Raw genomic sequence first — 12271 nt, 5'->3', positions numbered from 1 at the left:
GAGCCTTGGGAGCCCAGAGGCCTTTGCGGGGCCCCTCTGCATCCCCCTGGTGTCTGGCTTTTGCCTGAGCCTCTCCCCGAAACTACTAGCCATTCTTTTAGCCACCCTGAAGCCCTCTCCCATGCATTGGACCAAATGAAACAATAAAGCTTTTTGAAGCAAAATCCTATATAATAAAAGCCTAATATGCTAAGTGTCCAACTGTTCGTTAGACCATTCCACCAGTTGCTGCGATGTGCACTGACCACCAGGGGGCAGACGCTCCCACTGGTAGGTTAGCTTGCTGCTGGGGTCCAGTCGATTGGGACTGGGTGAGATGGGTCCAACACGCCCTGGAGCCCTCCGGCAGTCCCTCGCTGCCCCAATCGTGCACGGGTGGGGTTCCTCCGCCTGGCCTGTGCCCTCTCGCAATCTGCAGGCCAGGTGGAGGGACCCCACCAGTGCACAAATCCATGCACCGGGCCTCTAGTAAGTAAACCTATATATATAAAAGCCAAAGCGATCAAACGAACAACCAGTCAACCGGTTGCTATGATGTGCACTGACCACCAGGGGACAGACGCTCAGTGCAGGAGCTACCCCCTGGTGGTTAGTGTGCTCCCACAGAGGGAGCACCGCTCAGCGAGCTTACTGAGTGGCGGCAGGCACAGGGGGCCATGATGAGCAGAGTGGCACGGACTCCTCCCCGGCCGCCTGCCACTTCTCACACTACTCCATCCCTCGGGGGATGTCAGACTGTCAGTTTTGTCAGACTGCCGGTTTTGTCCCGATCTGAGAGGACGCAGGCCAGGCTGAGGGACTCCACTGGTGCACAAATCCATGCACTGGGCCTTTAGTCCTATATAATAATCCTATATAATAAAAGGGTAATATGCAAATAGACCAAACGGCAGAAAAACCAAACAACCAATCAAAGTGTAATAAGCTAATGATACGCTAAAGCTGCTTAACTGCTCGCTATGACATGCACTGACCACCAGGGGGCAATCAACTGGTTGACTAGTCACTATGACATGCACTGACCACCAGGGGGCAGACAATCAGCTGGTTGACTAGTCACTATGATGTGCACCTACCACCAGGGGGCAGATGCTCTGACCGGTAGGTTAGTTTGCTGCTGGGGTCTGGCCGATCAGGACTGAGCAAGATGGACTGGACGTGCCCTGGAGCCCTCCCCCAGCCGGCAGGGTCTCTCAACCTGGCCTGCGCCCTCTCGCAATCCGGGACTCCTCGGGGGATGTCTGAGAGCCAGTTTCAGCCCAATCCCGCAGGCCACTCCCCTTGGGAGGGCACCCGACACAGGGCTCATGGCTGACCAGCACTGCTGTGGCAGCACGAGCCTCTCCCCATCGGGACTGATTGAGCGTGAGCCCGCGGCAGGCACGGTGGGGCCGGGATGAGCAGGAGCAGCAGGTAGAAGCTGCAGGCGGTGTTGGACTGCAGGTTTTGGCCCGATCCCTGCAAGCCACCCAGAGGGACCCCACCCGTGCATGAATTCATGCACTGGGCCTCTAGTAAATAAATAAAATAAAATGTGTCCAACAAAACCTATTAATGCTTTAGCTTTGCAGGGTCACAATCATGACTCAGGACTTGACCTCTCCATGAGGTCAGGAGGCGTCTGGAAATCAGCAGCCAGGTCCGGAGGGGAACCCCTGGGAGAAGACAGGGGACAAGCAGGATGCTCACCTGCTTCCTACTTAACACTCATGGGTCCTGGTGGAGGAGCACAGGTTTGCCCAGAGGTGACGCCACACCCAGCCTTGCCCCGGGTGACTTGGTTGGTTGGGCATCGTCTGGAGCACCAAAAGGTTGCTGGTTTGATTCCCGGTCAGGGCACATTCCCAGGGTTGTGGGCTCGATCCCAGGTAGGAGGCGTGCAGGAGGTGAGGCAGCTGATTGAACTTTTGTTCTCACATGGATGTTTCTCTCTCTCTCCCCCCCCCCCGCCACCCCAGGAGTGGCCCCAAATCTACTCCTCTTCTCCCCTATGAAAAAGCCCTCAGGCCCTGGCTGAGGAGCTCAGTTCATTAGAGCATCGTTCCAATATGCCAAGGTTGCAGGTTCGATCCCCGGTCAGGGCACATACAAGAAATAACCAATGAACTAGTAAATAAGTGGAACAACCAATCAATCCCTCTCCCCCACCCCACCCCCTGCCACTTCCTCTCTCTCTAAAATCAATAAATTAAAAAAATTTAATGGATTTAAAAACAAAAACAAAAAAAAAACCTCAACTGCACGATCTGGCTCTGCTGCTGCATTAGACATTCACATTCAGAGGGGAAAGACTTCTTAAAATACCCCATAGGTTCAAAAGCAGGCGTTCCACCTGCTTCACTGCCCCAGGCGTCATGGTCGTGGAGGTCTGAGCATCCACACTTAGGCTCCGGGAGCCCAGCAGGAATGACAGCCTGGCTGTCTGACAAGGGGCCCTTCCAGATGTGACCCAAGAACAGAGAAGCTCGTCACTTTCAGCTGAGAAGTCCTTGGTTTGGTGACTGTTCCCTGGGAGATGTCACCATGGCCAGATCCTGCTGGGGGCGGGGGCAGCGGGGGGAGACGGAGCAGACTGTGAAATGCCTTCACCACCCTCCATGCCGGATTAGCGGCTCCAAAGGACAGCAGGCCTCTCTGAGTCATCCTGTAAAGTGACTCCAAAGTGTGACTTGTCACACCATCCGAGGCTCCTTTACCCCCAGGGCGGAGGGCGGCTCTGCCCGGGCCCAGCAGGTTCGTGCTCACGGATAATCCCCAGCGTGTTCTGAACAATAACTGGTTCCAGCCAAGTCATGGTCCCTGCAGGTCCTGCCAGAGCAGCGCTCTGCCCCTGGGCCGGAGGAGAGCAGGGACTGGGGGTTATTTTTCACCAGGTAGGAGGCCACCATGTCCCTGGAATGAGACCTCGGTGATTCCCACAGAGGCATTTCTGCAGCTCCTCCGGCCGAGCATATAAAGGGCGCGGACCCTGCGGTCCCAGGACCAGGCAAGGCCTCGGGAGTCCAGGAGCTGCGCTGCGCTTCCCGCCCTCCTTTACACCATCCAGACCGCGGCAGATTCACCTCAAAGGTAAAGGGTGCGCACCTGAGTGCAGGGAATGGCATTCACCGTGCGCTTCTCGGAAGTGAAGTGCGTCTACTCTTTGCAAACCTGTCTCTGTCGGCCTCTGAAATTCACCTTCCCCTCTGAACCCTCACCTCACATCTGCTTGGATATGACTTAGACGTCCCAATGGGGCTTTTCACATCTAATTATATGTTTAGATGATGCATTTGAAACAAGCTAAACTCAGTGCCAGTGCTCACTTAACTCTGAGGAAAGACAGGGAGTGCATTTTGAGAGAAAGGTGCTAACTCCCGCAAACCAACGGCCTCAGGGACTTCAGATCGGGAAGCTTACCCACAGGGGGCTGCACAGCGGACTGAGGCCTAAGATGGCCAAGTGTGGGACATCGGGTGAAAGGGAGGCTGTGTGGGTGCTGAGTTCTATGAATTTATCACACCTACAGCTCCATGGAGCCACCGCCAATCAGCACACAGAGCAAGTCGACAGGCCCCTCACGCGGTGCCTTTGTAGGTAAACTCTCCTCCTCACCCCAGGCAGTGCGTACAGTCTGTCTTTCCAGGGCTGTCACATACATGCGACCATAGATAACATATAATCGATTTTAGTTTCCAATCGCTGCTTCCCCTCTGTATAACTTCTGGATTCATCCACGTTATTGTCAGTAGTTTGTTCTTTCTTGTTGCTGCACAGTATTCCGTTGTATGGATGTTTGACAGGTGTTTTTTTTACCCGTTCCCTCACTGAAGGACCATTAGGTTGTTTCTACTTGTTGGCAATCACAGGCAGAACTGTGTACAGGTGTAGAGGGTTTTGCATTTCTCCACACGACATACCTAAGAGTGGGATGGCTGGGTCATCTGGTGGGTATACGTCTAACTTGTGAGGAACCGCCCGTTTTCTGGAGTAATGCCTGTACCACGTTGCTGTCCTAGGATCAAGCTGTGAGTTCCAGCTGCTCACCATCCTATCACCTGACGTCCCTGTTTTTATCTTGGCCCTTCTTAGAGGGTGGAGTGGTCTCTGCATGGTTGTGTTTCCCTGGTGACTAATGATGCACATCTTTCAATGCCATTTGAGATCTGTGCTTTGCCCACCATTTAATTGGGTTGTTTGCTTTCATACTGTTGAGTTTTGAGAGTTCTTTATCGATTCTGGATACAAGTCCTTTGTCATGTGCTATTGGCAAATATTTTTTGTTTGCTTGTATCTTGTCTTTCATTCCCTTAACAGTGTCCTTTGCAAAGCAGACTTCATTTTGATGAAGCCCAATTGATTAAATTGTTTTCATGAATTGTACTTTCGCTGTCATTTCTAAGAACTAACCCCCAAGCCACACAAAAATTTCTCCTATAGTGTTCTCCTGAAAGTTTTACATTTTATATTAGTCCATTTTGACTTAATTTTTGTATAAGGTGAGGGTTTATGTCAGGTTTTTTTATTTTTATTTTTTTGCATATTGGTATCCTGTTGTCACAACACCGTTTGTTGAGAATCAGCTTGCCTCTATCTATAAAAGATACACCTTGGGTTTTAATTAGAGTTTCAATAAACCTATAGGTTAATTTTGGGAAAACTAATATCTCTGCAATGCTGAGTCTTCCAATCCATTAACAGGATATGTTGCTCCATTTGCTGATGTTGTCTTTCATTTTACTTATCAGCATTTTGCAGTTTTTAGGATATTTTATACATGTTTTGTTAGATTTATAGCTAAGTATTTCACTTGAGGAGTTATTGTAGATGGTAGTGGGTTTTCTATACATACATATATATTTATTGATTTCAGAGAGGAAGGGAGAGGGAGAGAGAGATAGAAACATCAGTAATGAGAGAGAATCATTGATCGGCTGCCTCCTGCACACCCCACACTGGGGATCGAGCCTGCACCCCAGGCATGTGCCCTGCTGGGAATCGAACCGTGACTTCCTGGTTCATAGGTCCACACTCAACCAGTGGGCCACACTGCCTGATGATAGTGGTGTGTTTTTAAATTCAGTTTCCAATTGCTCACTGGCATATATTAATTGTGTGTCTTAATCTTATATCCTGCATCTTTGCTAAACTCACTTAGTTCTAGGAATTTCTTTGTGGCTTGCTTCACGTGCACTTGGAAGGGATCTGTATTCTGCCGTGGGGTGGAGAGACCCATCAGTCACCCTTCAGTCTACTTGGCTGAGGGCGTGTCAGGTTCCCTCCATCGGCTATGATTCTCTCTACACTGTTTCTGGTCACTGTTCCGGATCAGAACCACACTGTGCAGCCCCGGGCCAGCCAGGCACTCGGCAGCAATTTGTAAGGAGTCACTCCTGAGGTCCGCCCACCTCTGTGGTCTCCCCAGTGATTTCCAGTTCCCTGGACTCCCCATTTTCATCCCTTTGGCCAGAAACCTGGGCTGTAGTTACCTGTCCTGCCGGGCACTTCCCGGGCTGCCCTCATGTCTGGGGTCAAATGCCCAGAGGACCGAGAGGGAGAAGGCAGGGAGGGTCCTCTCCGCAGGCTGGGACCACAGCTCCTCCTGCTGCGGCAAGCTCTGCGGCCCGGGATGCTGGCTGCAGGCCCTGCTGATCCGTCACTTGCATTGTTGCTGCCAAGCCTCCGTCACCTTGGAATTTCCTGGGACCCGAGAGACGGGAGAAAAGAAAAACAAGTGATTTCCCTCATCTCTGAATCTCTGAGCACTAGAGTCTCCTCTCCCCATGGAATAAGAGGGCTTCTTGGCGCTCTCTTCAGCCAGTGCCCACTTGTGGGTTGGTTGCCTTGAGTCTCAACTGGAGAGACCAGAGTAAAACCAGAAAATGTGGCTCTGGCCGGGTGGTTCGGTTGGTTGGAGCATCGTCCCGCACATCGATCGTCCCGCACATCGAAAGGTTGTGGGTTCGATTTCCTGGTCAGGGCACAGATGGGAGGCAGCCGATCGAAATTTCTCTTTCACATCGATGTTTCTCTCAAAAAAAAAAAAAAAAAAAAATAGCTCCATTCAACAGTCATCGGAATTCTGACCTTCAATGCACCTCCAGGGGTCCTCAAACTTTTTAAACAGGGGGCCAGTTCACTGTCCCTCAGACCGTTGGAGGGCCGGACTATAGTTTAAAAAAAAACTATGAACAAATTCCTATGCGCACTGCGGGCCCGGGACGAGTCGGCTGCTAAGCAGGACAGGCAGCGGCACCCGGCGGGCCGGATAAATGTCCTCGGCGGGCCGCATGTGGCCCGCGGGCCGTAGTTTGAGGACACCTGACCTACACCCTGGGCTGAGACAGGGCGGCCCGTCCCCCCTCCGTTTCTCTGGAACTGGAGCCCTCTGTTCTACTTCAAGCTGTAATTGTTATGAAGCCTTTTAGAATGTTGTGAAAAATACTCACTAAATAGTTGCTCTTGAAAGGCGTCGGCACACAGGAAACATGGCGGCATGCACAGTCAGCTGGCAGAAGAACGGCTCTAGCCAGCAGTCTCAAGAGTGAGCTGCATAAACCCAAATTCTGTAAAACAAACACCTTTTGCCCTGGCCGCTGCTCAGTGGTTAGCGTTGGCCCTCAGACCGAAGGGTCACAGGCTCTATTCCCAGTCAAGAGCATATACCTCAGCTGCAGGTTCGATTCCCAGACCCGGTGGGCACAAGCAAGAGGCAACCAATCCAGGTGTCTCTCACGTCGAGGTTTCTCGCTCTCCCCCTCCGCTTCCTCCCTTCCACTACCTTAAAAAAAAAAAATTCAATGGGAAAAACATCCTCGGGTGAGGATTAAAAACCACCTTTCTCATTCCTCACGTGGCTTCATACTCGAAGGGCTGACACTTGGAAGCTGAGCGGCTGGCACAGCGAGCACGAGCACTCAGCGCGGCCAGTGGGCCTGGAGCAGCTGGCTCACCGACCGCTGTGGGCCCTCGTGCTGCCCGCGGCCTCCGGGGCCGTACGAGCTCAGCACCTGGCTCACCGGGCCGACGGGCAGGCGTCGCACGCTGCTGGTCTTCAAGCAAAGCTCAGTTTTGTGCAGTTCACGGTGGTCCTTGTCGCCACGGCCTCCCGAGCGGGTGCTGGCGGGCGGGAAGCAGCGCCCGTTCTCTCGTGGACGTGGGATCCGGTGGCGGGATTCCCGGCCGAGGACACAGAGGAACAGAGCCATGTGTCCTCACGGACAATCCCCTGCGTTTCCAGAGGGCTCTCCGGCTCTTGGTACCCCTCACGTTCCTGCGAGGTGGAGCGTGCCCTCAGAGCAGAGCCAGGAACCCAAATGCGTGCTCAGAGACCACGTGAAGGACGGGCTGAGCGGCCCCTCACCCTGAGCTCCCGACAGGGTCTCCCAGGAGCTTAGAGCCGGGAGCTTCGATGACTCTCTGGTCCAAACACAGAGGCACTTCTCCTGCTCCTGAGGCGTAGCTCATGTGCCATAAAATCTGCCCATGGATAAGTTTTGGCCGTTGCATGCAGCTGTGCAACCATCATCAGAAACAAGTCATAACCTAGGGTCCCCTTCCCCCACCCAGGGCGCCCCCACCTGCTTCAGTGTCTGCGTCCACAGACCATCCCGCAGGCCTTGGCACGGTCTGCTCCCGCACCCCGGTGCTCCCACCCACTCGTCCACATGTCCCTTCCCCGCAGACCATGTCAGGTGACTCTCCTGGTGCCCCCGCCCCCACCCCAGCTCCTGTCTCAGGAGATCCCAGTGCCTGTGATGAGGGTGTGTCCAGCTCACTCCCTGTTAAACCTGATCTTCAAGGACATTTTTTCAGTGCGGAGGCCCGGAGCATTGATTGACCAGCAGAAGGCACGTCGGATCAACGCACAGACGGGTCTGGAGTAAACATCTGGCTTCAAGCCCCTCCCCTTCCACCGGCCCCACGGCCCAGTGTCTGAGCGCGCTGTGTCCGGACCTTCATGCTGAGCCTCAGTGCCTCTCAGTGCCTCGGTGCCCTCTCCAAAGTCTTACCCTTGGATCAGCCCTCAACCTGTCCGGCCTGCTCAGCCACTTGCTCCCCCCGGCCTGCTCCCCACGGGCCTGCTCCCCCCGGGCCTGCTCCCCACGGGCCTGCTCCCCCTGGGCCTGCTCAAGCCACTTGCTCCCCCCGGGCCTGCTCCCCACGGGCCTGCTCCCCCCGGGCCTGCTCCCCACGGGCCTGCTCCCCACGGGCCTGCTCGAGCTACTTGCTCCCCACGGGCCTGCTCTGGTGTTTCCCTTCTGTGCACAGGCACAGCCGCTGGAGGCTCCTCTGATACCGTCACCTTCACTCACCACCCGAGTTGACACCCCCAGAATGTTGTGAACCCGTCCACTGTGCCTTATCCTCGCCGCTCCCAGCCTGGGCACTGCCTCTCCCTGGACAGTAGCCTCTACCCTTTCCCTCGCCCTCCAGGTCTGGGCGTTGGGCAGTTCTTCCTGTAGAACTGAGCACTCTGAGTGTCTGACGTGAGCCATTCCGCACACACACACGCACGCACGCATGCACACCAAAGTGCTTGCTCTGGTGCGTCAGATGCTGGGACCGTTTCCTGTGGCAAACCCTTCAGTAAAGGGCTAGAGAACATTCCCAAGTCTGCAGTCTGCCTCCGGCCGGCGATGGCTGCGGGACCACACGCACGTGCTGTAACCCTTCAGACGTCCCCGATAAATGGGGAAGGTGGTGTCCGCTCAGGGGTGTTGTGAGGCGTGAATGCACACACGGCCCGCACACCGCTGTCCATGAAACGTCGAGAAGCCATGCTTCTGTGAGGAGGAAGGAAGGACAGAGGTACGGACCAGGTGCCTGTGGCCTGCCAGGCCCACGGGGAGCTTCTGCTTCCACACCTGTGACTGCTGCTGTTCCCGATGCTGAGGGTCTGTGCCTGGCCTGGGTCTCCCTCAGGTAAACGATGTCAGCACCCTGAACAGTCCCAGGGAGCATGTTCTACGAGGGCTCGGCGGATTTTTTCTCTTTCAGGGGATGAACAACCAGTACGTCCGCCGGGAGGTCTTCTGCCGGAACACCTGTCACGAGCTCAAACACTTCTGGGAGAGGGAAATCGGCAAACAGACCTTCTACCGAGAATCGGAGGAACGTCGCCTGGGGAGAAGTGCGCTGAGAAAGTAAGTATTTTTAAAAAATAGACCATTTTTCAGAGCAAGTTCACGGCAAAATGAGCAGAAAAGCAGAGAGTTCCCACGTACCCCCACCCCAGGCACAACCTCCCCAAAAGCCTACAACCCCAACATACATTGACGCGCATCAGCATCAGCATCCTCGTTTGTCTATTTCTTTATGCAAAATTGACTTTCCCAGAAGAATGCCAGGTGGGCATCTCAGGGGATGAAAGTATTTTAATTTTCCATGCACACGTTGCTGCCACCACCTAGAGTTTTAAAATTTTTATACATCGACTCTGGGTATACTCCAAGTTTTCTCTCTCCTCTCTGTCACTGGTTCCAGTGCATGAGGGTTACACGCAATTTGGGAGCAGATATTTGGACACTGCTTTTTTATCCCAGGGGACAATATCTGCACTGTAATTGGATTGTTTGCATCATGAACATCAATTGGTTTGATCAGGTTTAAACCTACCATCTTGCTATTTGTTTTCTATTTCCCTCGTTTGTTATGTATTCTTTTTCTGCCTTCCTTTGGATTGATTAAATATTTTTTATGATTCCACTTCATCTCCTCTGTTGACTTTTAACTCTCTCTGTGTGTTCTTTTAGTAGTTGCTTTAGGGTTTACACACGCCTCCTGAACTTACCACACACCTTTCCTTTACGTGTAGAAGCTCACAGTGAGACCCTGCCATCCCCTCCCGGCGGCCGTGCCATTGTACACAAGTACATCTTCACTCCATGTGTTATAGACCCCACGTCCCATAATGAACAGTGTTGCTTTCAACCACTGACTGTCTCTTAAAGAGGCTTAAACAGTAAGAAAAGTTGTTAATATGCATCCACACACCTGCCTTTTCCGGTGCTGTTATTCCATTGTGCTCCCCATGTCCTGCTGCTTCAAGGAATGGCCTTTAACGTGTGCAGTGACAGCCGCCAGGAAGGAATCCTCTCAGTGTTTGCACATCTCAGAGCCTCTGTATGTGAATGCTAGCCTTGCTGGGTAGACAATTCTAGATGGACAGGGTCCCCGCCCTCCCCCCCACTTTAAAGATATTGCACTTTCAAAGGAAAGTTAGAGGATTGAGATTAGGGTATGTTGAGCAGAAGTGAGAGTTAAAACACGTATATATTTAAATTTGCAAGTCCTCTGCATACCTTTTACAACCTGAAACACACACACACACACACACACACACGCACGCACACACACGCACGCACACGCACGGTCAGGGGAACAAAGGAAGAAAGCTTTACCTGAACCAACAGCCCAGGAGGTGCGTGTCCCTCTGTGTGTTCTGTTTCTATGTTCAGGCTCAGAGAAGAATGGAAGCAGAGACTGGAAACCAAGCTGAGGCTGAGGAACAACCCAGATGAGACTGAAAAGCAGGCCAATGTTGGCCAAGAGCTTCTGGCTTCCTTGACACAAGAGGGTACGGAGCACTGAGGTCGCTCTGCTGGGAGAGTGGGGCCCGTGGCTGAGTCCCTTCGCTATGCCAACCAGATCTCACCCCACCGTCACCCCCAACCTGTGCGGGGTTTATTGCAAACCCTTCCCAGCGCTCAATGGAGTCATCAGCCACGTCAGGCCTCTCTGCAGGTCTCTACAGATGAGATTATTAGATACCAAAGCTCATGTGGCCTCTTCATTCCCATGTAATTATCGTCTGGTTTTGAAATCCAAATATTCTCAGTTCTAAGCACGCTAGAGGGATGATCTTCATGGCCGTACTTGACACGTTGCACCGTAGTTTGCTCCCCATTTTCCTCTTAGAAAGCAGTTTCATGTAATCCTTTCTCTTGTTTTCTTCTAAGAAAAATGCATCTGCAGGAATAAAAATATTGTAAATAGTCGTGAAAATAAGGTTTGCAAATAAAATGATCTAATGCTATTTTTTCTTCATATGAAATTAATTTTGGTTTATTCAAAAACATGATTATCCGGAGGAAAAACATGATTACCTGGACCCATTCGATAAGATCGGAGCGATTTTAATAAACCCCGGTTGCCTTGCCACCACCAGTGTGGGTGCTCCTCGTCTTACCGCTTGATTTAAAAGCTCCACGGACTTGCACTGGTTCGCTCCCTGGCAGCTCCATGGAAGTGTACCTGGCCACCCCAACAAAGTGTTTGCCACATGGATTCTGAACTTTGGAATGTCACCACCTCTCCCCACACATCCCTCAGGCCCCCATTACAGGGTGGTTCTGCTTCTTTTTTTAAATACGTTTTTATTGAATTCAGAGAGGCAGGGAGAGATAAAAACATCAGTGATGAGAGTCATTGATCGGCTGCCTCCTGCACCCTCCACACTGAGGATCGAGCCCACAACCCTGGCATGTGCTCTGACTGGGAATTGAACCGTGACCTCCTGGTTCATAGGTGGACGCTCAGCCACTGAGCCATGCCAGCAGGGCAGGGTTACGGATTCTTAAAGTACAAACTGGCACTGGGCCTGGGCAACAGTTTCCAACCGAAGGGAGCAGAGAGAGCATGTGGTAAACCACAGGACAGTCGGAGGTCACACCTTCCATAGACAGGGCCATGTGCCCGGGAGACACAGGGCAGGGGCGCTTCTGACAGCAGCAAGGGTGGCGCTCCAGCCCTCTCAATGCCCCGACGGGCCATGAAGACTTCCACCCACATCCCCAGGGAGCCAGGAAGTCTTTATGGGGCACTGAGCGCCACCCGGAGGCCAGAAGCCTTGGGGGAGCATTTGCCCAGGTCCCACACGTCTCAGAACAGAGCACAGGGCTCGGAGCTCTCCCACCTGCTGTGCTCTCTCTCACGCAATCTTAGGGACTCAATTCAACTAATGAGCTATGAATTCCAGCTGGGTTCATGGGAGGCTGTTTTGATGGAAGAGGAACTTTTGTCGGTGGGGAGGCCGAGAGGACTTAACAGAGGGAGGAGAGGGAAGGGCTCACAGGCCGGGAGGCGCCAGAAACCAAGGCGAAGGCAGCCTGGTGAACTGCAAGGCGCTGCTGCTGGAAGCCGGGGACTGAGGCAGGAAGTGCAGGGAAGATGCCTTGTGCGTTTGCTGGTTCCTGGAAGCCAGGCCCTGGGCCATGCAACCAGAACACAGAAGCACGGGCAGAAAAGTCGAGGCCACTGTGAGGGGCTACAGCCAGCAGGTATGGGTGCC

At 53.1% G+C, this 12271-nt stretch overlaps 1 protein-coding gene across 1 annotated transcript; it reads left to right on the top strand.

Annotated features, from left to right (window-relative positions):
- Nucleotides 1-2990: 2990 nt before the first annotated feature.
- FAM240A (family with sequence similarity 240 member A) lies at nt 2991-11152 on the top strand. Its single transcript, XM_080673973.1, has 3 exons — nt 2991-3069; nt 8980-9125; nt 10440-11152. The coding sequence occupies exons 2-3, from the start codon at nt 8983-8985 to the stop codon at nt 10570-10572; spliced, it is 276 nt and encodes a 91-aa protein (XP_080530099.1). The 5' UTR covers nt 2991-3069; nt 8980-8982; the 3' UTR covers nt 10573-11152.
- The last annotated feature ends 1119 nt before the right edge of the window (nt 11153-12271 follow it).

The sequence above is a fragment of the Plecotus auritus genome (genome assembly GCF_963455305.1).
Source record: "Plecotus auritus genome assembly, chromosome: 6".
Classification (NCBI taxonomy): domain Eukaryota; kingdom Metazoa; phylum Chordata; class Mammalia; order Chiroptera; family Vespertilionidae; genus Plecotus; species Plecotus auritus.
Note: the sequence above shows the minus strand (reverse complement) of the source record. Positions and strands in the feature narration are given on the sequence as shown.

Bases quoted from the DNA above. Each gene is read 5' to 3' on its own strand.
- FAM240A (XM_080673973.1), top strand. From the start codon at position 8,983: ATGAACAACCAGTACGTCCGCCGGGAGGTCTTCTGCCGGAACACCTGT. The intron at 9,126-10,439 runs GTAAGTATTTTT...TTCTATGTTCAG, and splicing joins GGGAGAAGTGCGCTGAGAAA to GCTCAGAGAAGAATGGAAGC.